At 45.5% G+C, this 27,482-nt stretch overlaps 1 protein-coding gene across 1 annotated transcript in view; it reads right to left on the reverse strand.

The window, feature by feature from the left end:
- MGAT5 (alpha-1,6-mannosylglycoprotein 6-beta-N-acetylglucosaminyltransferase) overlaps positions 1 to 27,482 on the reverse strand; it is a 214,867-nt gene that overhangs the window by 79,943 nt on the left and 107,442 nt on the right. Inside the window, exon 10 of the mRNA XM_035008155.1 lies at positions 9,746 to 9,879. Within this exon, the coding sequence (XP_034864046.1) occupies positions 9,746 to 9,879 (134 nt within the window). The remainder of the gene's footprint in view (positions 1 to 9,745; positions 9,880 to 27,482) is intronic.

A 27,482-nucleotide genomic window follows, 5' to 3' on the forward strand; every position in this document is an offset into this window, starting at 1 on the left:
CCTCATCCTTTTCTCGGACAGTTGGTTTTATGGACTCTGTGCCTGGCTTGGCCCAATTATCATCCCTCTGCCTTATTTCTGACGGCCCATAAAGTTGTCTTGTAGGCCATCTTCTCTGTGCCCTTGCTCTTGAAGGAATCAGAGAAGGCCAAGAAGGAGTTTAGATTAAAGAATCATGCAACTCTAGGGAGCAAAGCAAGAGAACATCCAGTCCACTGCTTCATTTTACAGATGAGGAAAGCAAGACCCAAGGGCGAACCAAATTCCAAGGACCTGCAACCAGTGAGTGGTGCAGCTGAACTTAGAATGTGGGCACCTGCTCTCCCACCTAGGGCTCCTCCAACTGCTCCAGACTGTCTCTAATCAGTGTTTCTGGGCCGAAACAGAAGTACGACAAGGAGAATGTGTTCTCTCTGCCCGGGGACAAGTAAACCTCAGTGGGTTTAAGGTGACAGCAGAAAGCTTGCTCAAGCAGGCAACTGACCAAAGAGACCACGAGGCTGACGAGACAGGGAAAGGAGGCTGCCCACAGTTTCCCTGAGCTCCAAACAAAGTGTTCAAACCTGCACTCATTTGCTTCCCAGACACTGATGCGCTTATCATGGATGCCACTTCGGGTTCGATTACACTTAGCACGCAATCAACACTATTCTCCAACAATCCTTAGGTCCCCTGCACCGGAGTCCTTGGAGTCTTAAAAGCCAATGATTTGTTTCTGATATTTTTCTTTGCATTTGGTTTTTTTCTCTGTTCCCTTCCCGCACCACCCCCTCCCCCTAGGCCCCAAGCAAGATGCTATTAAGAAAGGCTATGGGATATGACTGCACTTAAACTTGTGTCAGGAAGTGAGCCAGAGAGGGAACCAAGCACAAGCTGCTTCCTGCCTCTGGCCAGGGTGGCCTCCACGGGATACTGACAAGGTCTTTTCTACCAGAGCTCTCCCCCAAGGGGAATCAGCTGGGGGAGAGACAGAGATGCTTCGGAATACTCTTCTGGCTGGAACCAGAACCAAGAGCTGTGATCACATTAGATTTTCTAGCAAATTCAACAGAACGGGTTCCAATGTCGTTATTTCAAAATGTGTACCAATTTGACTCAAGGTGGGTTTCAATTTATCTGGTTTATCTCTACATTATCTGGGAAGAAAAGTCTGCAAAAAAAAAAAAAAAAAAAAAAAAAACAGAAAAAGAAAAAAAGAAAAAAAAACCAAACAGGACAAGATTTAACCTACCTACAAAAAGGTGTTCGTTTCAAGGATTCCAATACATTCCTTAATTACAAAGGTCTCAGGGGGTTCATTAAAACAATATATTAAGAGCAGCCAATTCCTATTGCAAAATAAGATGGCATTTTTCCAAACTACTCCCATTTCCAATTTTGCATTAATTTAAACTAAGCCCAAGTCAACCAAATTAGTGAGCTAGATAATTACATAGTTTTTAGAATGGGATTCTATCTCAGACTCAGGAGTTGACTAGTCTAGAGACTTTCAAGGTGTTTGGTTGTTTAAAGCAGTTAAACCCTTCTCCCAGTGAAGTCCACTGGGAATCCAAACCCATGCCACAGATAAATCAGAGCTGCTGCAGTCGGTGGAGCCACTGTGGGGCTGCTCCTTGACTCCCCATAGTAGTTAGTTCCCGGGGCTCTAACGACACAGGTGAGTAATTATTGTTCTCATCGAGGGGTTAGCAAACCTTCTCTGTAAAGGAACAGACAGCAAACATTTTAGCCTTTGTGGGAACATACAAGGGCTGTCCCAGATTCTTTTGCTTTTGGTTTTTCTTTCTGTGATTTTCAAAACGTAAGAACCCTTTTTAGCTTGCAGGCTATAGGCTGGATTTACCCCACAGGTCATTGTTTGCCAACTTGGATTTATTTTTAATAGTCCTACCGAGGTATAACGGACACATAATCAACCGCACATATTTCAAGCATACAGTTTGGTATGTGCTGGCACACAGATAAACCGTGAGCCCATCACACCACCATCAACTGCACTGGACATGCCCACCTCTCTCTCTCTCGCCCCTCCCCAGGCAACCACCCATCTGCTTCTTGTTGCTCTGGATTAATGTCAATTTTCTAGAGTTTTATAGGCACAGAATCACACAGTACAGATTCTTTTTTATGACCGGTTCTTGCACTCGGCACTATTTTAAGGTCTGCTGTGTTGTGTGGATCAGTAATTCATTCCTTTTTACTAATACCTTCATGCATATGAGTGTGGAAATGGGAGGCCTGGAGGTGCCTGCCCCCCAAATCCCAGAGATGCCAGCAAAGCTGGCCCCCAGACGAGTCCCCAGCCTCCCCGGGAGGTGTTCTCTTTCTGGGCCATTTCACTGCTAATTTCACCAGGGCTTTTGCAAACCTCCTGACACCTGCGTCTGCTGCGTAACAGGCACAGGCCTAGCACCACGCCTTTTCCTTAAATCCCTCCTTCCTGTGGTCCTGGGACCAGCCAGCACAGGGCAGTGCCCAAAGCAAAACACATCTCAGGAGTCCCAGATACATCAGCTAAGTTTAATGAAATTGCAAGGAGATGGATTCACTCACCCATGAGAGCCTACTATGTGCCAGACACAGTGTTGGGTAAAGCAAAATCTATGAGTTCTGCCCTCAAAAGAGTTGAGAGTCTAACAATTAAGGAGGGGCTGACGGAAAAATAAATGCATGATCACAAAATGATTAAAAATGCTCAAAAGGAAGAGGATGCGGTGATGGAGATGGAGAGGGGTGGCATTTGGTTGAGGGTGCATGTGTGGGACAGGGTGGGCCTCGGAGACTGGCGCTGGGGCAAGCCAGAGCCGGCAGCAGCCCTTACAGTGGCTGAGCCCCCGGGGGGAGAGAGCGGTGTGTGGGACCCTGCGTAGCCAGAGCCTGGGGAGCTGCGGGTAAGTAGTGCATGCAGATGCAGCTTGCCTGCAGAGAGCCTCGCTAAATCATCTGATGGAGACTGGATTTCACCGTGAATGTGAGGTGCTCCAAGTTTAAAATGAAGCCATTGGAGGGTTTTGAGAAAAGGAGTAATACAATCTGATTTACATTTTTAAAAAGACCACTCTGGCTGCTGCCGCCGATCAGGCACAGAGAACAGAGTAAGAAGGCTAGGGTCAGGGACAGAGAGAAGGAAAAGGTTGCATTACATTTCTGGAAGGTCTAGTGCCCGATTTCTTAGGCCTGTGATTATGGGACTAGGTGTCATCTTAGGGGATGCTTTAGAACCACATAGTCTTTGAAGTCTAAATAAAAAGAAGCTTTCCAAATTCAGTTGGGACTAGATGATTCTGGTTGCTGCCAAGCAGGCTAGCGCGGAGGCAAGCTGGGCCCTTGGGGTCCAGAGCTATAGCAATAATTTCAATTGCTCCAGTAGGCCTGTGACTTACTCTGCAGAACTGGCGGCAAGGCCATTGCTGACATCCCCATTTGTGTGGTGAGCAGCCAGGAGCAATGTTTTACCTGAGACGCCCGTATTTGCCCAGGACTCCTGCTGCACGTGGAAGTCATTCATGTAGACCTTGCTTCCTGGCTTCTGAATCCTGCTCTCAACATCGAACCACCACCCTCCAGGCTAGGGGCGGAGGGCAGCTCCTCAAGTGAGGGGCAGCAGGAGGCAAGTGCCCCAGAGGGGAGGTCAGAACTCTGATCCCCACTCTGGGCTTGTCAGGTCATGCACTGCAGCACCTCGGCCAAGGCCCTCCACCTCCTCTGAATTAGTTCCTCACCTGTAAACCAAGACGGCGAAGGACGGCTGCCGTAGCCAGGCCGCCTCAGAAGGAAATCAGCGAGCACCTCCGTAAACAATGGCTGTGAAAGGCTGAGAGAAATGTTAACACTGCACTCATACGAGGCCCTGTTTTATCCCAGCCATTAGTCATCCCACGAGCGGGAGACTTTGTTGAAGCCTATTAAGTAATGCCAGGCTCAATGCCTGGGGGCTTCATCATGGAGTAACAGGGATTTTGGTAAAGTCACACTTTATCCTCCCACGCACTGCTTATCCATCAGCCTCAGTCATTCAGAACATAATCAAGAACCCTGACACGAGCTGAAAAGACCTCTGACGAGATCCATGCCTGAGACTACTGGCCAAATGGGGCCTCCAAGAGAGGCCTGGCTTACTTGGGACACGGTGTCGCTTAGGGGCTGGCAGACTTTTTTCTGCAAGTGTCAGATAATAAGAATTTCAGGCTTTGCCGTTCACAGTCTTCATCCCAGCTACAGCACGCTGCCATCCTGGTGCCAAAGCAGCCTACAGGTAACAAACAGGCATAGCTGTGCTCTGACTGAACTTTGTTTACAGAAACGGGGGGAGAGCCAGATTTGGCTAGAGTGCCAGAGTTTGCCAACCGCTAACACAGTTCAAAAACTGGAATCTGGGTATCTTTGGGCAGGCTTATATTTGCCCATTCCTCATAGCTCTATCCCCTATTTTCCACTCCCATCAATCCCCTCTGTGTCTATCAGGCCCTAGTAATGATACTCGTAATCGCAGCAAACATTTCTTTAGACATACTGTGTGCCAGGCCCTCCCAGACCTTGCACGTATTAACTCACTTAATTACTAGAGAAATCCAATCATCATCCCCATGAAAAAAGAGGCCAAGAGAACTTGCTGGTGCTCAGGCTGCTGACGGCAGAGGCAGGACTTGAACCGGGCCATCTGGCTCGAGTGTGTGTCCTTGACCACCCTGACGTACTGCCCAGAGGGCACGGACGGTACGAAACAGGACAGCAGGTGACCAGGAAGAGACCACACCTGTCAGCTCCCAGAGTCCACCACTTACCACAGGTTTACCCCATTCTCAGAGGCTAGGCACAGAGACTGGAACAGCAAGGGCCGCAAATGGGCTTAGTGGGAAGTGAGAGACTGGGCGGGGCGGGGGGGGGCAGTCACTAGAATCAGGCTCAACAGTAGTGAAAACATGATAGCTGGCAGCCTGACAAGCGGAGCAGGAAAGCAAAAGTAAAGGGGCAAAAGGAATGATGCATTCACTGGTTGGCCAGGGAGTCAGTGCCAAGCTCCTCGCGCCATCCCAAACCCACCAAGGGAACGCTACCTGCAGCGCACTTTCGTCAAAAGCACATCGGCAACCCCCGGGTGCCTGTGCGAAATGCAGGGTCTCCGCCCCAGCCCAGAAGGTCCGCATCGGAATCAGCATTTTTACAACATGATGGGCGATTCACATGCAATAGTAAGTCCGAGAAGCCCTGCCCTTGGGGTTGCTGTCACTGCTCCCATTTCACAGGCCAGGAGCCTGAGGCTCAAAGCAGTTAAGTACCTCACACGCGGGTGAACTGGCAGGTGTGGGTCTGAACCCCAGCATGTCGTTCAGAGGCTATGCTTATGCCCCAGAGGAGCTCAAAGCAAGACCTTCAAGACATTTACTTTCACAGCAATCATGCATCAGTAAGTAATGAGGACTTCACAGTGGGATCACATATACATAAAAGGTGGACCCTGCATCATCCATACAAGATTCAGTTACGCTCTGGATACTGTTTTTAAAGAGGTATGGAAATAAATAATACAGGTAAGCCACACTTCAATTACTTTTCATTTCCACAATTTTTAAATGTCTTATTTTTACAAAATCGACTAATTTTTCATTTTAATACGATGTGGAGGGGTTTTGAATTCAGCCACACTAGATAGACTTTTCTTGTAAGCATGTGTTAGTGGATGCAATGATCAGACTGCCCCAGAGGCAGATACCCAGAACCCAGCGCCACAGGTTTCTGCGCTAACGCAGACCTCTGTGCTTGGGATTAGGCTGTAAGCAGTCTGATGTAAGGGTCTCGGACAGTGATGCTTCCTAAGTTGGTGCCTTTGGGATTCTGGCAGCAAGGTCCCCTCCCACATCTCCACTACATACCAAAACAGCAGGACAAGACCACAGGGTACCTCTGCCATGAAATGGGAGCGGAAATAAGGGGAGCTGAAGACGTAGCCCATTCCTTCTTAGCCTCTACTTTTTTTTTTTTAAAGATTTTATTTATTTATTTATTTATTTATTTATTTGAGAGAGAGAGAGAGAGAGAGAGAGAAACAGCATGAGAGGGGAGAGGGTCAGATGGAGAAGCAGGCTCCCCGCTGAGCTGGGAGCCTGATGTGGGACTCGATCCCAGGACTCCGGGATCATGACCTGAGCTGAAGGCAGTCGCTTAACCAACTGAGCCACCCAGGCACCCTTAGCCTCTACTTTTAACAGATCATATTTCCTGATAGGCATCTGCAGTGTAGGGAAGACAGGACCACGAGGAACAGAAACCATTCAGGATACTGCAAGCAGAGTGTGATAAAAGGATGTATGGTCTACAAAAAAGAAACTTTGCGGAACTCTGGCCCCTAATTTCTCTTTCTCTCCACATTGCATGTTTTTTTTTAAGATTTTTTATTTATCCGAGAGAGACAGAGACAGACAGAGATAGCAACAGAGTTCAAGAGCGAGTGGGGAGGGCGCCTGGGTAGCTCAGTTGGTTAAGCCACTGCCTTCAGCTCAGGTCATGATCCTGGAGTCCTGGGATTGAGTCCCGCATCGGGCTCCCTGCTCAGCGGGGAGCCTGCTTCGCCCTCTGACCCTCCCCCCTCTCATGCTCTATCTCATTCTCTCTCTCAAATAAATAAATAAAATCTTTAAAAAAAAAAAAAAAGAGCGAGTGGGGAGGAGAGGGAGAAGCAGGCCCCCCGCTGAGCAGGGAGCCCAACACGGGGCTCCATCCCAGGACCCTGGGATCATGACCTGAGCCGAAGGCAGACACTCAATGGACTGAGCCACCCAGGTGCCCTCCTGCATGGGTTGCTTCTGTCTGTCCTTCCTACCTGGCTCCTCCAGAGCATCCCACCTCTCTGGGGGCACCTCTCCTCCCTGCGGTTCTACTCCATCATCCTCTCAACAGCAGCCTCTCCCTTTCCAAATTTGTCCTACTTCCTTATCCCTGCACTCCTAGGAAGCTTCTGCCTTGGCCTCATCACAACTCTGGGCGTGTCCTTTTGATTTCCATCCCCACGGCTCTGTCCCTCTGTTTTCCAATGCCAAGTGAAGAATCTCATTGATCCCGTGTGGCTTTCTGAGCCAGAATCATGGCTGCCAACCACCAATGAGCTGGACTGCCCTGGGTCAGAGGACAGCCCTCTGAACCAATCAGCCAAGGGTGGAGGGGGCATGTGGTGGCATCTCCCACTCAAGTGCCCCAGCAGCTGGGGAGAGTTCCTCAGAAGAGGGGAGGACATAGGAGAGGATTGATAGCACAGCAAGTATCTTCAGGATTTCAATGAGTTCTAGAATTTGAGGGAGAAGGAGGAGCTCCACAGATGGTCAGCAACAATCCTGTGCCTGCCCACACGTCCCCACTAAATTCCTCAACCCCCCGGGATGGACGGTGTCACCCCCCCTTTCCAAAGAGGTCAGAGGCACAGGAGATTGGGTGGGGAGACAATGGGGCAAGGGATAGGAAAAACAATATATACAACTTGCCCCTGGCTTAAGTTGCTGATTCCCCTCTGGGAATATGGGCATAGAGGCATCCCCTTCCTGCACCCCTGTCTTCTGTGCGCATTCACCGGACACTGTGGGCACAGGGAGGCTCTGTTACAAGTAACAATTCTCACATCCTGTACCGTGTTGACAAGTTTGACATGTCCTGCATCTGTGTAAAAACTTCACAGAATTTTGCACTTTTGAGGGCCTTTCTCATCCAAGAATACTGAGTAATGATGATACAGAAAACTGAACACTCTAGATTTGGGGTATTTGGAAAAAAGACTAATGTGGACATGCTGCCACTCAGCCTTTTTTAATACCTGGATGATGCACAGTGAGAGGAAGGTTGGGTCATCTGTGGAGTTGTAGAGGGACTTTAAGTCATGCCATAAATCACTTGGGCCAGCACAACTAACTCTTCTGGGATTCTGACTGGCATCAAGAAAATCATTCTTTTAGTGGTGGTATTACTTTATCCAAAAAAAAAAAAAAAAAAAAAAGAGTGACCAAGAAGGTTTCAGAACCAATTTATTATTTTGTTTTTCTAGGGAGACTGAAAAACTGCCAGAGGCACCTAAAAGGAAGCTGCACTTGGTTCCAAAACAGAAGGGATATAATTGCAAGGTCAAGTCCACACAGACATGCAAACTATTTTCTTTGAGCAGGTGTGGAGGAGACGCAGGAGTGAGGCTTTTTTTTTTTTTTTTTTTAAAGAGCCCATGTCTTCCTAAAACCAGTGCTGTGATTCATTTACTTCACAACTGAGCTGAGAACGAGAACACCCAACACGTCCTTGTGAGCCTGTGTGGCTGAAAGTCAGCTGAAAGATGCTCTGTTAACACAGGGCAGGTTTTGATGCAAAGGAAGCTGAGGTGTGTCAATTTATGGGAACATGTTAAATAACCACCTAGAGTCTTGACTGATTTTATTTCCCTCAGGAGAAGAAAATGCGAAATAATACACATAGGAATCAATCTTATTTACCAGCTGAGGTCTCTCAGCCTCGGCACTGCTCATATTTTGTGCCAGGTAATCCTCTGTTGTGGGGCTGTCCTGTCAGCAGCATCCCTGACCTCTACCCACTAGAATCCGAAGGCAACTCCCTCCGTCGTGGCAAAACCCAAACTGTCTCCAGACATTGCCGAGTGCCCCCTGGGGGTGAAACTGTCCTCCGCTGAGAATCACCGTACTAAACTAAGAGAAAATCCTAGCTGTTTATAGCGAAGACAACTATCTGGAATTAAATCAGCTTCCCTGGAAATAGGCCGATTTAATTGTCCATCCGGCATCCTTTGCGCTGTAGAAGTAAAGAGAGGGCAGCACGGCTTTTCTTCTTCTGAACATGGGGTCAGAAAACCAACAGCAGGGATTCTGTGCCCTGTGCATCACTTGCGCTCACTCAGTGCTTGGATTTCTAACCTCCTTAATAAAGGAGACGTAACAACATGAGACCCCAGTACCTGATCATTCTGGAAAGTGATAACTTTTATGTTTCGGAAGAGGCATGTTTTGAAGTCCTGGAGACTATTGTGTCCTGTGTAACCATGGCCTCAATCAAAATGATGGCACTGGCACACAAAGGCGGACTTCCCGTATAAAAAGGTTTGGAGGTCAGAGCAACAGGTCACACTCCAGTCAGGCTCCTCTCCCACTGTACCTCCCCCAGACGGACTGTGGAAATCATCCGGGAGGCCCCAAGGTCCAACGCTTTTGGGAAACCTGTCTCAGGCTGTGGCCAAGAATGTTGTGTAGTCCCAGATCTCCCAGAACAAAGTGACAAAGTGCCTGCAGTCAGCCCTGGCGGGTGTTTTCATTTCACGGGTAGTTCAGCCCTGACCAGTGGGGGGCTGCTGACCGCAGCTAAAGGCTCCCCAGGAATGCATCTAGAGCTGCCCTACGCTCTCTGTGCAATGCTGTAAAGGCCTGTAAAGGGCTCTCTGTGCAATGCCTGCTCCAGAAAGATATCCGCTCCCGTGGGGCCCTAGCTTTCAGAAGCAAGTACAGGACGTGCAAGAAGCTGTAACGTGCCACTCCCAGCAAAGAGCAGAGGGCTTTGCTAGGTAGCCACTTGTGAACGAGCAGGGACAGCCTTTATTAGATAGCCAAATGCTGAACGACCAAATCCCAGCACAGTCTTGTTTACTTCTAAGCAGATCCCATTAAGCCCTGGGCACTTGGCTTGATTACTCCCTGGATCAAAGTTAAATTAAATTACCCAACAAGCTTCATTTCTGAGAGAGCGACGCGCACACAGACTAACTCACCTTCCAGAAGCTATCCACTTTGCCATACACAAGGGACTGGTTCTGCCTTTTGATTTCGTTAATGTGGTGGATGTCGCTGGAGTTGAGGTGCTGCTCGACCACAAATCCCAGAAAGCTGTTGTCTGGGGTATGAGCTGATGCGGAAAGGAAAGGACAGGGTAGTTAGGATTTCATCAGCAAGAAGAAATGATTACGAGTTTGATATAAGCCATCATGCACATAATTAAATGTGTTCATTTTACCCTGTTCTTTCTTACCTGGGGAGGGGGAGGCAGGGGACTGCCTACTCCCACATACTCCCAGCAGAACCTTCACATGAGAATTGTCTCCAGGATGGATTAACCTGAATCAAATGCTGAAGGACAACCTGCCCTTCCCCCGCCCCCCCACCCAGTAAAATGCATCTGTCCAAAAAGCATTCTGCTGTGTGTTCTCTGCCCTCCTGTTTGCTCAGCACAAGGCCACTGTCTCCTGACAGGCATGCTGCCTTCCAGGTGTGACCAGTAAAACCCAGAGCAGGGCTGAATCAAGGGTTCTCATGGGGGGTGAGGCCGCTGTTGGCAGCCCACATCATCCAGCCCGATGCCAGCCAGGGAAAGGGGAATTTGGGGGCAAAACCAGTCAGCATCACCCTGACGCCGCACCTCCCCTAAGAATTACTCACTAATGAGAGAGATAATTATGGAGCTACACTGAACAGATGGAGGGAATGAAGACAGAACGAAAGGTGAAACTCACTGGGATGTGAGCCATCCCAAGAAGCCACCCACCCCAAGGAGCAGTGTCTAGTCTATAGAAAAGACTATTCGAGAAGAGAAAGGCATTTTCCTCTGGATCGCTCATCATGTGAGTTCTAAAACTTCTCTATTTTAATAGTTGGTCAAGGGGTGGGGGGAAGTAACCCCATATCCCCCCCAAACATTTCTCTCTTGTGCCTATAATTTTAAGAGGAATTTCACAAAGAGGACAATAATCAGGAAACAATCTTCTGTAGTTGAAACAGAGACTGCCCTCTGCTACACATTCATTCCGTCCGGAGAAATGTGTTTTTCAGATGACCCTGCAGAGGCCCCACAATATTAAATAAAGCGACTGTGCTGCTTGACTCTGCCCTGAGTAGAGAAGCTATAAATAGCCTAAATGGAGAGATACTTGATATTCAGAAAAGTCCACACATGCGGCTTCAACCGTACTCCTTCACAGGTAGGTGGTAAGCACGCAGAGCAAGGTGGTTCCTGGTCTTGCTTTGGCTTTCTCAGGACGCAGGAGCTCTTCCCCAGGCAGGAGGCCTGCACGGGGGCCCTTAAAGATGGGCAGGGGTAGGCCTGTGGAAAGGCCTAGGAGCCTGAAGCCCCGGGCCTCGCTCTCCTCCGCCCCACTCACAGAAGAACGCGGGAACACCACCAGCGGAAAGCCGCGAACTGTGGACATGAACAAGCCACATAAACACTGTGTTATCATCATCCAGTCTCCCGGGCTTCTGCCTAATGGGGGTGACAGAATGAGGAGATAATAGGGTTACGACTGGGGAGCTGTGTTCGGCCTGGCCAATCTGTTATTTCATTTCTGCGTTTTTGAACAAGTGCCCAGAGGCAATGGCTGCAGTTGGCTGGAAAGTAAACTGGTGAATAAATTCTACTGCCAACAAGGGGCAATGGGTTGCTTTTCCTTTCTTTTTGAGAAGCTGGTGGTGAGGGGCTTTGGAGGAGGATGAGGGAGGGGAAGAGAGCCCCTCTGCATTTGCAATGTCAATGAGGCAGCTTAAAATAGCTCTTTGCAAAACTCTGGGTTAACCGTGAAAATTCTGAAATAGAACCTGACACTTTGAGACCGTGGTTTTTGTTTTTTTTTAATTTTTATTATCTTCAGAAAATGTTATGTGGTGACTAAATCTCCATACTTTAGATACTGGTTTCTGAAATTCAGTTATCTAGTCCCTAGACGAGCACTTCTCTAGAAAGGTGAAATTTGGCTCGACCACCTAAAACAACGTCACAGGTGGGGAAAATGCAATATACTAAGGTAGAGTCAAAAGTAAAGTCACCAAAGCCCCCAAAGAAAAGACTCCTATATGCATGGATTTTTGTGTCAAAGATTCCCGGAGCTCGAGCTTGGACAGTGAAGAGGGAGAGGGAGAACATGATCTAGTCAAACACCTTGTGAGAAGTGGTGGGCCTTCGCTGCTTTAGGACTGTAATTTGGCACTAAATCAATTTTGACACTGCACAAACAATCACAAACACCTGCTCTTCTCCTGGGTTTTCACGAAAACCCTTTATTTCCACCCCTCTCTGGTCTGGAGGTGTTAGGTGGGGGATGGGCAACCTGAGAGCGCCGGTAAGGACCGTGGATGACCGGAGGAGAAATCCCACACCGTCACCCTTCACCGGCATGGGTCACACCCTTCGTGTGTCTTCCCAGGGGACGCTGAACCTGTCACGGGACGCGGGACAGGGGTGCCAGGAGGGGTCACTCAGCTGCAAGCTGCCCCACAGGTGATTTGGAAGTGACCACAGGCCCTGGGGTAGCTTCCTTCCAAGGAGCTGGCCAGCAGCTGGGTACCTGCCTGGTGACATCGTCCCCGAGGGCCCTGGACTCAACACATGTACTCCTAATATCATTTATAGTAAGTCAAAAGTCACAAAGAGAGGCTGATGCTATCCAAAAGGACCTTTCTGTGGAGATCTAACTGCAGCCCAAGCTGTCTCTTTTTCTCTGAGGACAGGAACAGAGAGTTTATTTGTGTTGGGAGGTTGTCAAAGAGAAGGTATTCACATGTCAAGGTGAACTTTAGAAATTTCACCATAAATGGGACACAGGAAATGCTGCACATTTGGAAATCACTCCATCCCAGGAGATCAACAAATATGATTGTTTTAAAATGGCTAATATTTGAGTTCTATGTGTGGAGTTCTATGCTAAATGCTTTATAGTGACTATTTGATTTTATCTTCATAAACCTTTCAACATGTTTGTAGGGATGAGAAAGTTCGGGGCAGGGTTGGTGGCGGGGGGGGGGGGGGGAGACACTTCAACTACCCTAGTCTACATGCTAGGAAATGGCAACGTTGGGATTAAGAGCCAGACCAGCTGGTCCCAGAGCCCAAGCTCCTTAAAGCATCCTCACATACAGCTTTGTAGTCCAAATAGTTTATCTTCTGGGCTCCGTGAACTATAGCGGTAAACATGCTTCAGAGGAAAATAACATTATAAGGTAGACCAAAATACACATGAAAGACCCAGGGGGAAAAAATGTAGTAAGATCACCTCAGTTTCTTGAGTGACTTATGCTACACATATGGGGGCCAAGCTGATTCATTTTACATGTGACAAGCAGAAGGGGATTTGCTAAACATTGACAGTGGTTTTAAAATATTTTAGGACTTTATTATTTTTTTTTTTTAAGAAAAGCATTATTTTAAGCACTTTGGAAGCACCTATTTACAAATGATTACAAATCAGCTTGATGAGCTTCCTGAGCAGATTACAGCGATAACTTCTTTTAAGAAATACTGGGAGTTTGGCTTGAATAATTCATTCAACCACAACCATTTTAGAGCACTCCTTCTAAAAAACCAGGTTAAATGCTAGGCATTGAGAGATTACAACATCAAGATGTTTCTGCCCTCACAGAGCTTACCAAATACTTAATAAATGAGGTGTATGCAATTTCTACCAAGCAGTAATAGCATCCTCATTTCAAATGTAATTAACAAATTTCATTCAGTCAAATCGATCCTTCTCTCAGCACCTGAGTCTCTGAGGTCTGCCTTTCCACCACTAAGTCCTAAGCACTTGCACCCAAAAGTGCAAATATTCATTTTAATAGGTGGTCTGCTGGCTTTAACCACAGCTGGCCCTACCATGGTGGGCATCCCCACGCCAGCAGATCACCAAGGGCAGAAACCCTAAAACCAGCCTGGGCTCCTCCCTCAGCCCTCACCCAGCCCTGAGGATGTCAGCTTCCCCAAATCTCTCAACCCTCTCTCTCCTCTACACCTTTCCTAGTTCTGGCCTCATTGATTCTTGTTGAGACTTCTGCAATAGATAAGTTTTCTTTTGCCCTATTCAAATGATAACTTATTTAGGTTTTCCTGATTATAACAGAAATATATCCTCTGTGTAAAACTTTTTTCAGACAATAGAAAAAGATGTAAGAAAAATAAGAGATCATCTATCACCTCGAAATAACCACTATTACTGGATTTTTAAAAAAGATTTATTCATTTATTTTGGGGGGCAGCATGTGTGAGAGTGGATAGGGGCAGAGGGAGAGGAGAGAGAAAATCCTCAAGCAGACTCCCTGCTGAGCACGGACACCCCCCCCCCGATGTGGGGCTCGATCCCAGGACCCCAAGATCATGACCTGAGCCTAAATCAAGAGTCAGATGCTTAACTGACTAAGCCACCCAGGCAACCCATGGACTGTTTTTAATACTCAAATCAATACCGGATCCTACTATACCTACTCTCTTGTAAATTTCTTTCACTTACAAATGTGCCATAGGCAATCGTTGTGGGTTAATACCCACAGCTCATCACTGCTTGTTAAATTAGTAGTATTTCAGTGCATGAACTCTTTCCATCAGCTGGGATGCCCCATGGTTCTGGTCCGCCAGCATTGCTTTATGGAACCACACTTCTCCCAGGCCATGTGATTCTGTTTCATTCAGGTGGTTGGATTGGTGCCAGTCCTGACGCCTTGGCTGCCCCCTCTCTATCCTCTTCCAAGGATGGGCATATGATACAGAGGACTCTCCCTGACCATGGCTCATTTGAAAAATGGGGGTATGATCCAAGTCCCGCCAATCACAGCTGCTCTAAGACTAGTCAGAGCTACTTTTGGGGTCACGGTGTCTCTGCTACAGTCACCAAGCTGGCAGGGTGGAAGTCGAGGGCTGCGGATGTCATCTGTGTGTCCCTGGGAGAAGGATGCCCCTGCAGAGAAAGGCAAAGCCAGGATAGGGAGAAAATAAAGATATCCTGCAAGCCCGAATCCATCTCAACCTAAAGCTTGTTTCAACAACTCCCAGGGACAAGAGCCAATGAACCCTCGTGACCAAGTCCACAAGACAGAAATACTGACGAGTCCACCCTATGAGACATTTAGGATGTTTCCAATTCTTGCCTTTCGAAATCAACTAGTATTGTAGACCATTATGCTCTTGTCAATTCTGCAGTGGCTTTCTGAGTGCTCTCTGTACCTTCAGCCTTGCCCTTCCTCCTTCCCTGCTCCGTCGGGCACATCCTCTGTGCTGCCTTGACCGGGCATTCTTTGCAACAAACATAGAACCGTGGCAGTTTGTGGCTGAAAATCTTCACCTCCTTCAGGATGAAGCACCACCCAGCCTACCTGTCATTCTGGCTTCATTTCGGGTCACCCTCTGATATCTTTGCTCCATGATGACCTACCCATTTGGGGTGTGTAATGAATGCATGCTTTCCATCTTCTCTTGTGCTGGCATGTCTGGCATGTTTCCCACCTGCTCCTTCCTGGAAGGCTTAGCTCCTTTCACCTCCTGGTTGAGGGATTCCCTAACTTCCCAACACGGAGATAAGTAGACCTCCTCTTAGATCATGAAGAGTTACAGTCTCTTTCCCACGTTATTATCTTGATGACAGACTCTATGTTCTTTGAGACTGAACCACGTTTTATGCTGACTCCCAGAGCACAGTAGGAAACTGAGCAAATATTTTTGCATGCATGACCGATTAAGCCCATGGGAAATGCTTAATTAACTGGTATGATGGATTCCATAGGTAGGTAGATCTATATTACCAAGGAGCAGGCCATGCCTAAACTGCTCCCAGCATCAAACCCTTGGCACAAAAGTTCCAAAACTAAAGCCTGTTCTTCATGGGATGAGTCAGGCTTACCAAGTGATAGGTGTTCAATAAATATTTAATTGATAAACTAACATATCTTTTAATCCAGGTCACAAAATTAAGGTGGGAAGTAGGGAAACCAGTCAGTGATGCAGAGTTGTAAAATGCCAACATCATAGGTTTCTAAGTACTGTCAATTCACTCAACAGTAGTACATTTATTGAGCACTTACTATGAGCCAGAAAACAACTTGGGAAGAACTAAGGATACATCATTAAATAGAGCAAGCGTGAATGAAACTCCCTTCACTGCACTTATATTCATCTGGGGAGACAAACAGTAAAATAACTCAATGCTACAGATAAGAAAGAAAAACAATTGGTTTGGTGACCAATACTGAATGCTAGTTAAGGTACGCTGAAACATCTCTGGGTTAAGTGTTCTTTTATGTATCAAAAAAATGTGGATTGAAGGGCACATAGATATATGGATTGAGAGGCCACAGAAAGTAAAAGGAAGTAAAGGAAAGTAAAGGAAGCTGTTAACCGCAGAGTCTAGGCTGTGGGTTCCTACTGTACATTTCTTTCACCATTTTTGTCTATTTGAGAACTTTGTTAACAAAGTGGGGAAGAATACTGGCTACTATCACATTCATGACGTTGACGCTGATTCTGATGGTGTAACTGGCATGACAGAAAAGACTTTAGTGACAAATACAGTCTCATCACACAAGAAGTGATCTGGCTTTAAAAACTAAAAAGCCAGTCATGTTATACTTCAAATTTTACCCAAACTGTAGTTTTTCAAATGGTGGTGATGATGAGCTGAGAGAGAGAGGGAGAGAGAGAAGAGGTCAGGATGCAAGCTAGGGAAACTATTATGTACAGCTGGGCTGAAAAGATGAGAGCCTGAACTGTTGACAAAAGGCACACTGGAGTAAATTTCTCAAGTGTCAAAAAGCAATTTAGGAGGGAATGGACTCCTCAGAAGAGTATCACTCCTGAAGGCTGAGACTCAGATAAAGGAACTGTAAGGCTGATCCCATCACTCTCTGGTCTGCACAGAAGTAAAAGGCAAGAGTCCTACTGATGGAAATCAAAGGCCAAAAAGGCAGTTGGAATCACAAATAGCTCCTTTGCTTGTCAGGCCCTAAAAATAAAATCGCATGTGGAAGTGATCCTTAGCTGAAGCCAACAGGTTTATCATTTGCATAAAAGGAAAGTAGCCCGTTTCTACAAGTCCTGTTTTGTCAGGCAGAATCTTTGGTCTCTAAGCCATTATATCTACCTGATCATGCAAATAAACCACACCGTTGAGTCCCAGCCTCTGGGAGAAATTCAAAGACAATGTCAATGACAACAACCAGTATGGCTGGAACAACTTGTGAAAGCTCAACCACACGAACACCTTCTGTGGGAAGACACAAGAGACCAACGTGAAGCCACTTGCCCTAAAAAGCTTTTGAAATGGTTTTTAAAAAAATTTTTTTGGGGGGGTCTATTTGGCACACAATGTTACATTAGCTTCAGGTGTACAACATACGATTCAATGGAGAAGCTTCTGTAATTTTAAGTTTGTACAACACATCTCACTTTTCCTCACACTGTTGCGTGGACTAAAATAGAACAGGCATTATCGTTCATTTTAACTCAACTGGTATTTTCTGAATGCCTACTCTAAGCCACACATTCTTCAAGGTGTTGGGAGTTTCAGCAATGAACCAAACAGACAAAACCCCTGTCTCAGATTCCAGGGGAGGAAAAAATAAAATAAAAATAAGGGAAGTATGAATGTTGCCTGATAATACAGTGAACAAGGAAAACAAAGCAGGGAAGGGACACATGAAATTGGGGGGAAAAAGTTGTACTTAAAAGAGAGGTACTTAGGGTTGGTCTCACTGAAGTAACAGTTGAGTTAAAAAACAGAAGAAGAAAGAGGGGTGGCTCAGGTGGTTAAGCATTTGACTCTTGATTTCAGCTCAGGTCATGATCTCAGGGTTGTGAGATCAAGCCCCGCATCAGGCTCTGTGCTCAGTGGGGAGTCTGCTTGGGATTCCCTCTGTCTCTCTCCCTCTGCCCCTACCACCCACCCAGGTATGCGTGTTCTCTTTCTCTGTCAAATAAATAAATAAATCTTTAAAAAGAAAAAAGATGCTAAAAAAAAAAAAAAAAACAACCCTGAAGAAAGAGACATAGAAGTCTCTAAGGGAAGAATGTTTGAAAGATGGAATAACCAATGTAAAGGTCCTGGGGCAGGAGTGTGCCTGACCCAACTAAGAAACAGGTATGGGACTAGACAGCAGTGAGCAAGAAGACGTGTAATAAGCGATGAGGCCAGACAGGTATTGGTGCCTTGAGGCCACTGGGATGACTGGTCTTTCCCTACAGTGAGATGCTATGGTGGGTCAGCATAGGGGTGTCATGATCTGACTTATGTTTTAACTAACCCCATCCTGTAGTTAGGGAAAACTGAGTCCTCTTGCTCTTTATTCATTGATCCAACAAATACTTATCACCAGTGATGCTACCACTTCAGGTATGGAGGACTCAGCAGTGACCAGGTGCATGGGGTGCACAAGGTAGGGTTGGGGCTGGAATACATGTGTAAGAGTCATAGAACAGGAGCATGTGGCTCTGGGAAAGGAAGGTTTCCAGAGGACAGGACACGTCCCTGAAGGATGAGCAAGTGTGTGTGTGTTGGGGGTGAGGGCTCGGGGCTGCCAGACCAAGGAGTACACATACAATGGCCTGCACATCAGAGAAAACATGGCACCCTGGAAGACTCGTCAAAGCCAAGAGGAGGCCAACAGCATGAGGCAGGCCAGATGGTGTCAAGAAAGGAGAGGGGCTGGAGGTGAAATGGGAAGGCTCTCAATGAACACCTCCAGAAACCCCCAGCCTGTTCTTCACTCAACTTTATGACACCTCCCTGTCTTTCCTGCTCCCAATGCCCACATGTACCGAGAAATGCTGAATCCTCCCCAGCCCTCGACTCGAAGTGAGAGGGCGAGCACCCAGAAGGCGAACTGTTTGGTGTCTTCAGATGGTGAATGACAGCTCAAATGTGGCAGGTCCTCAAAATATTGATTCACTAATTAATTTAAAATAAGCCAATATGAACAGACTCTGCGTAGAGAACAGGCAACGTTCTCAGACAGCGAAATGAAGAGTGAGGCGGTTCAGCAGGCTGCTGAATGTTACTGAAACCCTCCAACTAGGGGACGTCAACGGAAGTCTGGGACCACACCTGCCTGAGCGCAGGGCTGAGGAGTCTGGTCATCTCTGCTACTGCAGCGCTCAGCCAGAGGCTCCAGGGAAGGGGAGGGACAGACACAATCAGGTAAAGACGGCTCAGCACCGCGGCTGTTACATAAGCCACAAGGAGCTGTGAAAGAGGGTGTCGTGCAGGGAGTTAGGGCTATCCAAATACGGGCTACCTCAAGGCATGAGTCCTCGACTTCAGGGCTTCGTTTTCTCTCGTAGATGGTATGGGCAAAGGTCTTGCCTTTGTTTACTGAGGTATAACACACCTTGTTGGGAAGTGAGAAAAATAAGACAGAACGCCTTCAGGAGTTCAGAAAAAGCAGAATGTATAGGAGACCGAAGGCTGCCTATGGAAATAACGCCTAACTGGAGGGTCAAGTCAAGACCCAAGACCCTGGCAAGCCCAGAAAAAGCAGCAGCGTTACTGAAACAAGAAACAACAGAATTGTCCCAAAATAGGTACAAATTAGGAGCCAGTCACTTGATGGACTATAAATCCGCCTTGGAAATCATGGTTTTAAAAGAACCTTGAGGGTGCCTGGGTGGCTCAGTTGGTTAAGCGACTGCCTTCGGCTCAGGTCATGATCCTGGAGTCCCAGGATCGAGTCCCGCATCGGGCTCCCTGCTCAGCGGGGAGTCTGCTTCTCCCTCTGACCCTTACCCCTCTCATGTGCTCTCTTTCATTCTCTCTCTCAAATAAATAAATAAAATCTTAAAAGAACCTTGAAAAAAAATTATCTATTAAGTGAAGGAAAAAAAAAGGAGATCCAGAATTCTATTATGTATTTACAACTACATAAAAATATACCTGTGAAAACTATGATAATGCTTATATTACAGTATAAGGGCCTTTATCCAAGGGGGGAGGCTTTTTGTTTTTGTGATAGGGTTAACATTTCTCTTCAATTTGACTGGAGAGATGGAGGAAGTCTTTTAAATAGAGTCTTCAAGAAAAAAAATGCCATTTTGCTATCAGGGTGATTGAAGGAAGCCAGAGTGGGGAGGTACCTAGCAGGCTGTCTAGCGGGCTGGGGTGAGCACCTGGGGAGGGGTATGGAGTGGGGCGGTGGCGGGGAGGGCCAAGGGAGGGCACCACGGTCTTTGAGCGGGGATAGCTCAGTCCAAGCTGAGTTTTTAAGGGCTGGCTCTGGTGGCAAGAGGAAGGCCTTAGTGCCTGGCCCACAGGCCGCCTGGAGTGTGGACAAGAGGTAAGTGCAGGAACGAGGGGCTTGCCATGAGGGAGGAACCCCCACACTTTTCAGCTTCTTGGAAAAAATCATCACTCAGTAGATGTAGCCAAACGGACTCAGCGTTGCCTGACCACTCAGATGGTCCCTGTAGAAGCTGCTTAGGGAGCTATCAGGAATAGTCTATGCTGACACAAAAATGCCCGAATGCAAACAGAATACACAAAGAGGATGGCTGCAGTGAAATTCTGAGATCTGGAGCAAAACAATAAAGAAAAATCAGGTTTTCCAACTTATAGAAACTCCACCAACTTAGTGAGGAGAAGAGAGAGAGGAGAAATAGAAGCAGCTTTAAGGTGAGAAGTGTTCAACTCTGAATATTTAAGAGCAAGTGCGCTCTGGTCAGGACAACCTCATGTCATTGCTCCTAGAGATGCGTCAGCAATGGTGCGTTTTTCTCTTTCTTTATCTTCCAGCTGCTTCCCCATCCTCTCTCTGCACTTCACACACGCCAGAACACTGCTAAATCTGGTTGGATGACAGCTGGACTGGAAGACAACAGAGTTCTACAAGTACAACACTCTCTTCCTGGGGATCCACGCTTTCCATTTTGCACCTCATCAGCACACCATCTAGTACAACTGTGTAATGCATGTGCATATTTACACACCAACGATATAATGATTACTATCAACCCACATAGTGAACAAAAGTAAATATGCTGTGTTTAAAAAAAATCAACAATACATAAACATAACTTGACACTTCCTTCTTACTCACACCAACAATCTTCCCCTTCAGATAGCTAGAATAGCCACAGATACCCAAAGGGTGAGGGAATGGAAGATTCTGTGGGGATGACTGGGTTAGACCGGACCCACCCTTCCGTCAGGTGGGTAGGAAAGGACCCCCCTCTGGAGGAGACACCCAAGCTCTCCGTGGGCAGGCTTTGGGAGTCACTGTTTTGTGCCAATTCTCCAGCCCGGACACCGCAACACAACAAAGGTCTTGAGCTGCTTAAGTGCCCTCTTCAGATCCATATTTTCTCCATTTAAGGCAGCGTCATTCATGAAAAAGCTTGCCATCAACCTATGACATGAAGGCTGTACCAACCATGGATGATCCCTGCCTTATTCCACTGTCTCTTTAGGAGTATTAAAATGCTGATTTTCTCCTTCTTCATTCCTTTGGCATTTATTTGCTGTGATTTCCTCATGATTAGCAAATTTCTTTCATCAACTTTTTGATTACCTTCAAATACAACTTGCCCTAGAAAGGCAGGATCAAAGCTGGATTCTTTCCCTTTATTTTTCAGAGTAATGATGTGGTGTCCTAGCTACTTGAGAAGGGGGATCAATGGACTTTGTGGGCTTCTCTCGTTTGGAGGATCATTCTGGACTCGTGGAGTATCCATCACTGGTTTGACTGCAATCCACTGTAGCTGTTCTTTCTGATTCTCAAACTACCCGGTCTTTGGCTCCTATGTCCTTCTCACTCCATCCCAATGGTCTTCCTTAGCTTCCTTGCTGGCATGTCGAGAGGTCCCCTTGTGAACATCTCCTGCCCTAGACCTGGAATCAGCTATTTATCTGAGCAGGAGGTTCCTTATCATGGTAAAGGTATTTATTTGAAAGATTTTATTTATTTGTTAGAGAGAGAAAGAAAGAGAGAGAATATGCACAAGCAGGGGGAGTGGCAGGCAGAGGGGGAAGCAGGCTCTCTGCTGAGCAAGGAGCCTGATGCGGGACTTGATCCCAGGACTCTGGGATCATGACCTGAGCAGAAAGCATAGGCTTAACTGACTAAGCCACCCAGGCGTCCCAGTGGGAGAGGTATTTAAAAGGTTCCCAGTCTGAGTGCCAAGGATACTCCTTGCTACTGGATTGTCTTTACTTCTGATCCTTTTCCAAGTACAGAGCTAGGAAACACTTCCTTTTTAAAGAGAAAAGTAAACTGATACTGATATTTCCTATTCTAGCTGGAGATGATACAGTCTTTAAATTCTTTAAATACTACCCACCTTCTTGTATACTGAAAATCTGGGCTCCTACAGTATACCTCTAGCAGGTTCAAATAACAATGTAAATATTTTCCACTATGAATGTATGGTCCAAAGACTGAGTTTTAAAGTCACTTGAAGTAATTATTTTCTCTGTGTGGGACATTCACACTAATCTGATATAGAACACTAGGTGTGTTTCACTTTTTTCAATCTGTTTTCAGTTGTTAGTGAATGCTTTCTTTCTTTTTATAAATTATGTAAAACATTGACATGGTTCCCAAGTCAAAATAAAGTACATTAAAGAGACATCATCTTTCTGTCCCTGGTCCTGCACCCCCTTCCGCCAGGGGAAGTGATTTTCATAAGCTTGCTATTTATCCTTAGCTTATTTCTTTTGAAAATATAGGCAAATTCATATACGCTAACATACGCACACATTGCCTTCTTACAGAGAAGAGAGGAAGTCAACAAGCTGCCCTGCATGCTGGTTTTATTACTTCTCTGTACCCCAGTCATCGCCCTTAGAGCAGTGGGGACCGTCCTCACTGCTCCTTCCAGGTTCACAGTGCTCCCCTCTCTCAGGGGACCATGTCATTTACTCAGTCCCCTAGTATGAACATCTGGGTTATTGCCACTCTATTTCGAACAGTGTCACAACAAATGACCTGTGCACATACTTTTTTTTTTTTCTGCTCACTTATCTTTGGGAGAGACTCTTAGATATAACCTGTTCGAAGGGAAGATGTGCTGATAGTTTTGTTAGATGGTGACAACTACGCTCCCCCACTTAGTAACATGTTGCATTCTCACTAGTAGGGCAGGAAAAGATGGATGGACCCTCACCATTGGAATAGCTATGCTACCAACTTCTGGATCCTGGTGAGCCTAATGTTTGGGACATGGTGTCTTGGTGCAGTTAAAGTATGTATTTCTCTTTATGGTGAGTGAGGGTAATATGTTTTCTAATGCTTGGGGCAATAAGCTTCTTCTTCCTTGCAATGAATAATGGCCTTTGCTCATTTTCCTGTTGGATTATGGAACTTTTCCTTCAGTTTTTATAAGCTCTTTATATATTAAAGGATACTAACCCACCATCAAGACAGAATTTGCTTATGTTTTTGCCATACAGGGTTTTTTTTTTTTTTTTATTCTTATGTTAATCCCCATACATTACATCATTAGTTTTAGATGAAGTGTTCCATGATTCATTGTTTGTGCACAACACCCAGTGCTCCATGCAGAATGTGCCCTCCTCAATACCCACCACCAGGCTAACCCATCCTCCCACCCCTCTCCCCTCTAGAACCCTGTTTGTTTTTCAGAGTCCATCGTCTCTCATGGTTCGTCTACCCCTCCGATTTCCCCCGCTTCATTCTTCCCCTCCCGCTACCTTCTTCTTCTTCTTTTTTTTCTTAACATATATTGCATTGTTTCAGAGGTACAGATCTGAGATTCAACAGTCTTGCACAATTCACAGCGCTTACCAGAGCACATACCCTCCCCAGTGTCTATCACCCAGTCAACCCATCCCTCCCACCCCACCCCCCACTCCAACAACCCTCAGTTTGATTCCTGTGATTAAGAATTCCTCATATCAGTGAGATCATATGATACATGTCTTTCTCTTTTTGACTTATTTCACTCAACATAATACCCTCCAGTTCCATCCACGTCGTTGCAAATGGCAAGATCTCATTCCTTTTGATGGCTGCATAATATTCCATTGTATATATATACCACCTCTTCTTTATCCATTCATCTGCCGATGGACATCTTGGCTCTTTCCACAGTTTGGCTATTGTGGACATTGCTGCTATAAACATCGGGGTGCACGTACCCCTTCGGATCCCTACTTTTGTATCTTTGGGGTAAATACCCAGTAGTGCAATGGCTGGATCGTATGGTAGCTCTATTTTCAACTTTTTGAGGAATCTCCATACAGTTTTCCAGAGTGGCTGCACCAGCTTGCATTCCCACCAACAGTGTAGGAGGGTTCCCCTTTCTCCGCATCCCCGCCAACATCTGTCCTTTCCTGACTTGTTAATTTTAGCCATTCTGACTGGTGTGAGGTGGTATCTCATTGAGGTTTTGATTTGGATTTCCCTGATGCTGAGCGATATTGAGCACTTTTTCATGTGTCTGTTAGCCATTTGGATGTCTTCTTTGGAAAAATGTCTGTTCATGTCTTCTGCCCATTTCTTGATTGGATTCTTTGTTCTTTGGATGTTGAGTTTGATGAGTTCTTTATAGATTTTGGATACTAGCCCTTTATCTGATATGTCATTTGCAAATATCTTCTCCCATTCTGTCGGTTGTCTTTTGGTTTTGTTGACGGTTTCCTTTGCTTTGCAAAAGCTTTTTATCTTGATGAAGTCCCAATAGTTCATTTTTGCTCTTGCTTCCCTTGCCTTTGGTGATGTTTCTAGGAAGAAGTTGCTTCGGCTGAGGTCAAAGAGGTTGCTGCCTGTGTTCTCCTTTAGGATTTTGATGGACTCCTGTCTCACATTGAGGTCTTTCAACCATTTGGAGTCTATTTTTGTGTGTGGTGTAAGGAAATGGTCCAGTTTCATTCTTCTGCATGTGGCTATCCAATTTTCCCAACACCATTTGTTGAAGAGACTGTCTTTGTTCCACTGGACATTCTTTCCTGCTTTGTCGAAGATTAGTTGACCATAGAGTTGAGGGTCCATTTCTGGGCTCTCTATTCTGTTCCATTGATCTATGTGTCTGTTTTTGTGCCAGTACCATGCCGTCTTGATGATGACAGCTTTGTAATAGAGCTTGAAGTCCGGAATTGTGATGCCGTCGGCTTTGCTTTTATTTTTCAATATTCCTCTGGCTATGCGGGGTCTTTTCTGGTTCCATACAAATTTTAGGATTATTTGTTCCATTTCTTTGAAAAAAGTGGATGGTATTTTGATGGGGATTGCATTGAATGTGTAGATTGCTCTAGGTAGCATGGACATCTTCACAATATTTGTTCTTCCAATCCATGAGCATGGAACGTTTTTCCATTTCTTTGTGTCTTCCTCAATTTCTTTCATGAGTATTTTATAGTTTTCTGAGTATAGATCCTTTGTCTCTTTGGTTAGATTTATTCCTAGGTATCTTATGGTTTTGGGTGCAATTGTAAATGGGATGGACTCCTTAATTTCTCTTTCTTCTGTCTTGTTGTTGGTGTATAGGAAAGCCACTGACTTCTGTGCATTGATTTTATATCCTGCCACTTGACTGAATTCCTGTATGAGTTCTAGCAGTTTTGGGGTGGAATCTTTTGGGTTTTCCACATAAAGTATCATGTCATCTGCAAAGAGTGAGAGTTTGACTTCTTCTTTGCCAATTTGGATGCCTTTGATTTCTTTTTGTTGTCTGATTGCTGTGGCTAGGACTTCCAATACTATGTTGAATAGCAGTGGTGATAGTGGACATCCCTGCCGTGTTCCTGACCTTAGGGGGAAAGCTCTCAGTTCTTCATAGATGGCTTTTATGATATTGAGGTATGTACCCTCTATCCCTATATTCTGAAGAGTTTTGATCAAGAAAGGATGCTGTACTTTGTCAAAAGCTTTTTCTGCATCTATTGAGAGGATCATATGATTCTTGTTCTTTCTTTTGTTAATGTATTGTATCACACTGATTGATTTGCGGATGTTGAACCAACCTTGCAGCCCAGGGATAAATCCCACTTGATCATGGTGAATAATCCTTTTAATATACTGTTGGATCCTATTGGCTAGTATTTTGGTGAGAATTTTTGCATCCATGTTCATCAGGGATATTGGTCTGTAATTCTCCTTTTTGATGGGGTCTTTGTCTGGTTTTGGGATCAAGGTAATGCTGGCCTCATAAAATGAGTTTGGAAGTTTTCCTTCCGTTTCTATTTTTTGGAACAGTTTCAGAAGAATAGGTATTAATTCTTCTTGAAATGTTTGGTAGAATTCCCCTGGGAAGCCATCTGGCCCTGGGCTTTTTTTGGGGGGGAGGGGGAGATTTTTGATGACTGCTTCAATTTCCTTAGTGGTTATAGGTCTGTTCAGGTTTTCTATTTCATCCTGGTTCAGTTTTGGTAGTTGATACATCTCTAGGAATGCATCCATCTCTTCCAGGTTATCTAATTTGCTGGCATAGAGTTGCTCATAATATGTTCTTATAATTGTTTGTATTTCTTTGGTGTTGGTTGTGATCTCTCCTCTTTCATTCATGATTTTGTTGATTTGGGTCATTTCTCTTCTCTTTTTGATAAGTCTGGCCAGGGGTTTATCAATCTTGTTAATTCTTTCAAAGAACCAGCTCCTAGTTTCGTTGATCTGTTCTACTGTTCTTTTGGTTTCTATTTCATTGATTTCTGCTCTGATCTTTATGATTTCTCTTCTCCTGCTGGGTTTAGGCTTTATTTGCTGTTCTTTCTCCAGCTCCTTTAGGTGTAGGGTTAGGTTGTGTACTTGAGACCTTTCTTGTTTCTTGAGAAAGGCTTGTATTGCTATATACTTTCCTCTTAGGACTGCCTTTGCTGCATCCCAAAGATTTTTGAACAGTTGTGTTTTCATTTTCATTGGTTTCCATGTATTTTTTTTAATTCTTCTTTAATTTCCTGGTTGACCCATTCATTCTTCAGTAGGATGCTCCTTAGCCTCCATGTATTTGAGTTCTTTCCGACTTTCCTCTTGTGATTGAGTTCTAGTTTCAAAGCATTGTGGTCTGAAAATAGGCAGGGAATGATCCCAATCTTTTGGTATCGGTTGAGACCTGATTTATGACCTAGGATGTGATCTATTCTGGAGAATGTTCCATGAGCACTAGAGAAGAATGTGTATTCCGTTGCTTTGGGGTGGAATGTTCTGAATATGTCTGTGAAGTCCATTTGGTCCAGTGTGTCATTTAAAGTCTTAATTTCCTTGTTGATCTTTTGCTTAGACGATCTGTCCATTTCAGTGAGGGGGATGTTAAAGTCCCCCACTATTATTGTATTGTTGTCAATGTGTTTCTTTGCTTTTGTTATTAATTGCCTTATATAATTGGCTGCTCCCATGTTAGGGGCATAGATATTTACAATTGTTAGATCTTCTTGTTGGATAGATCCTTTAAGTATGATATAGTGTCCTTCCTCATCTCTTATTACAGTCTTTGGTTTAAAATCTAATTTGTCTGATATAAGGATTGCCACCCCAGCTTTCTTTTGGTGTCCATTAGCATGGTAAATGGTTTTCCACCCCCTCACTTTCAATCTGGGGGTGTCTTTGGTTCTAAAATGAGTCTCTTGCAGACAGCATATCGATGGGTCTTGTTTTTTAATCCAGTCTGTTAGCCTGTGTCTTTTGATTGGGGCGTTTAGCCCATTTACATTCAGGGTAACTATTGAAAGATAGGAATTTAGTGCCATTGTATTGCCTGTAAGGTGCCTGTTACCGTATATTGTCTGTGTTCCTTTCTGGTCTATGTTGCTTTTAGGCTCTCTCTTT

This window comes from Mirounga leonina, unplaced genomic scaffold (assembly GCF_011800145.1).
Source record: "Mirounga leonina isolate KUSES-001 unplaced genomic scaffold, KU_Mleo_1.0 Mir_151, whole genome shotgun sequence".
In the NCBI taxonomy this organism is placed as follows: Eukaryota; Metazoa; Chordata; class Mammalia; order Carnivora; family Phocidae; genus Mirounga; species Mirounga leonina.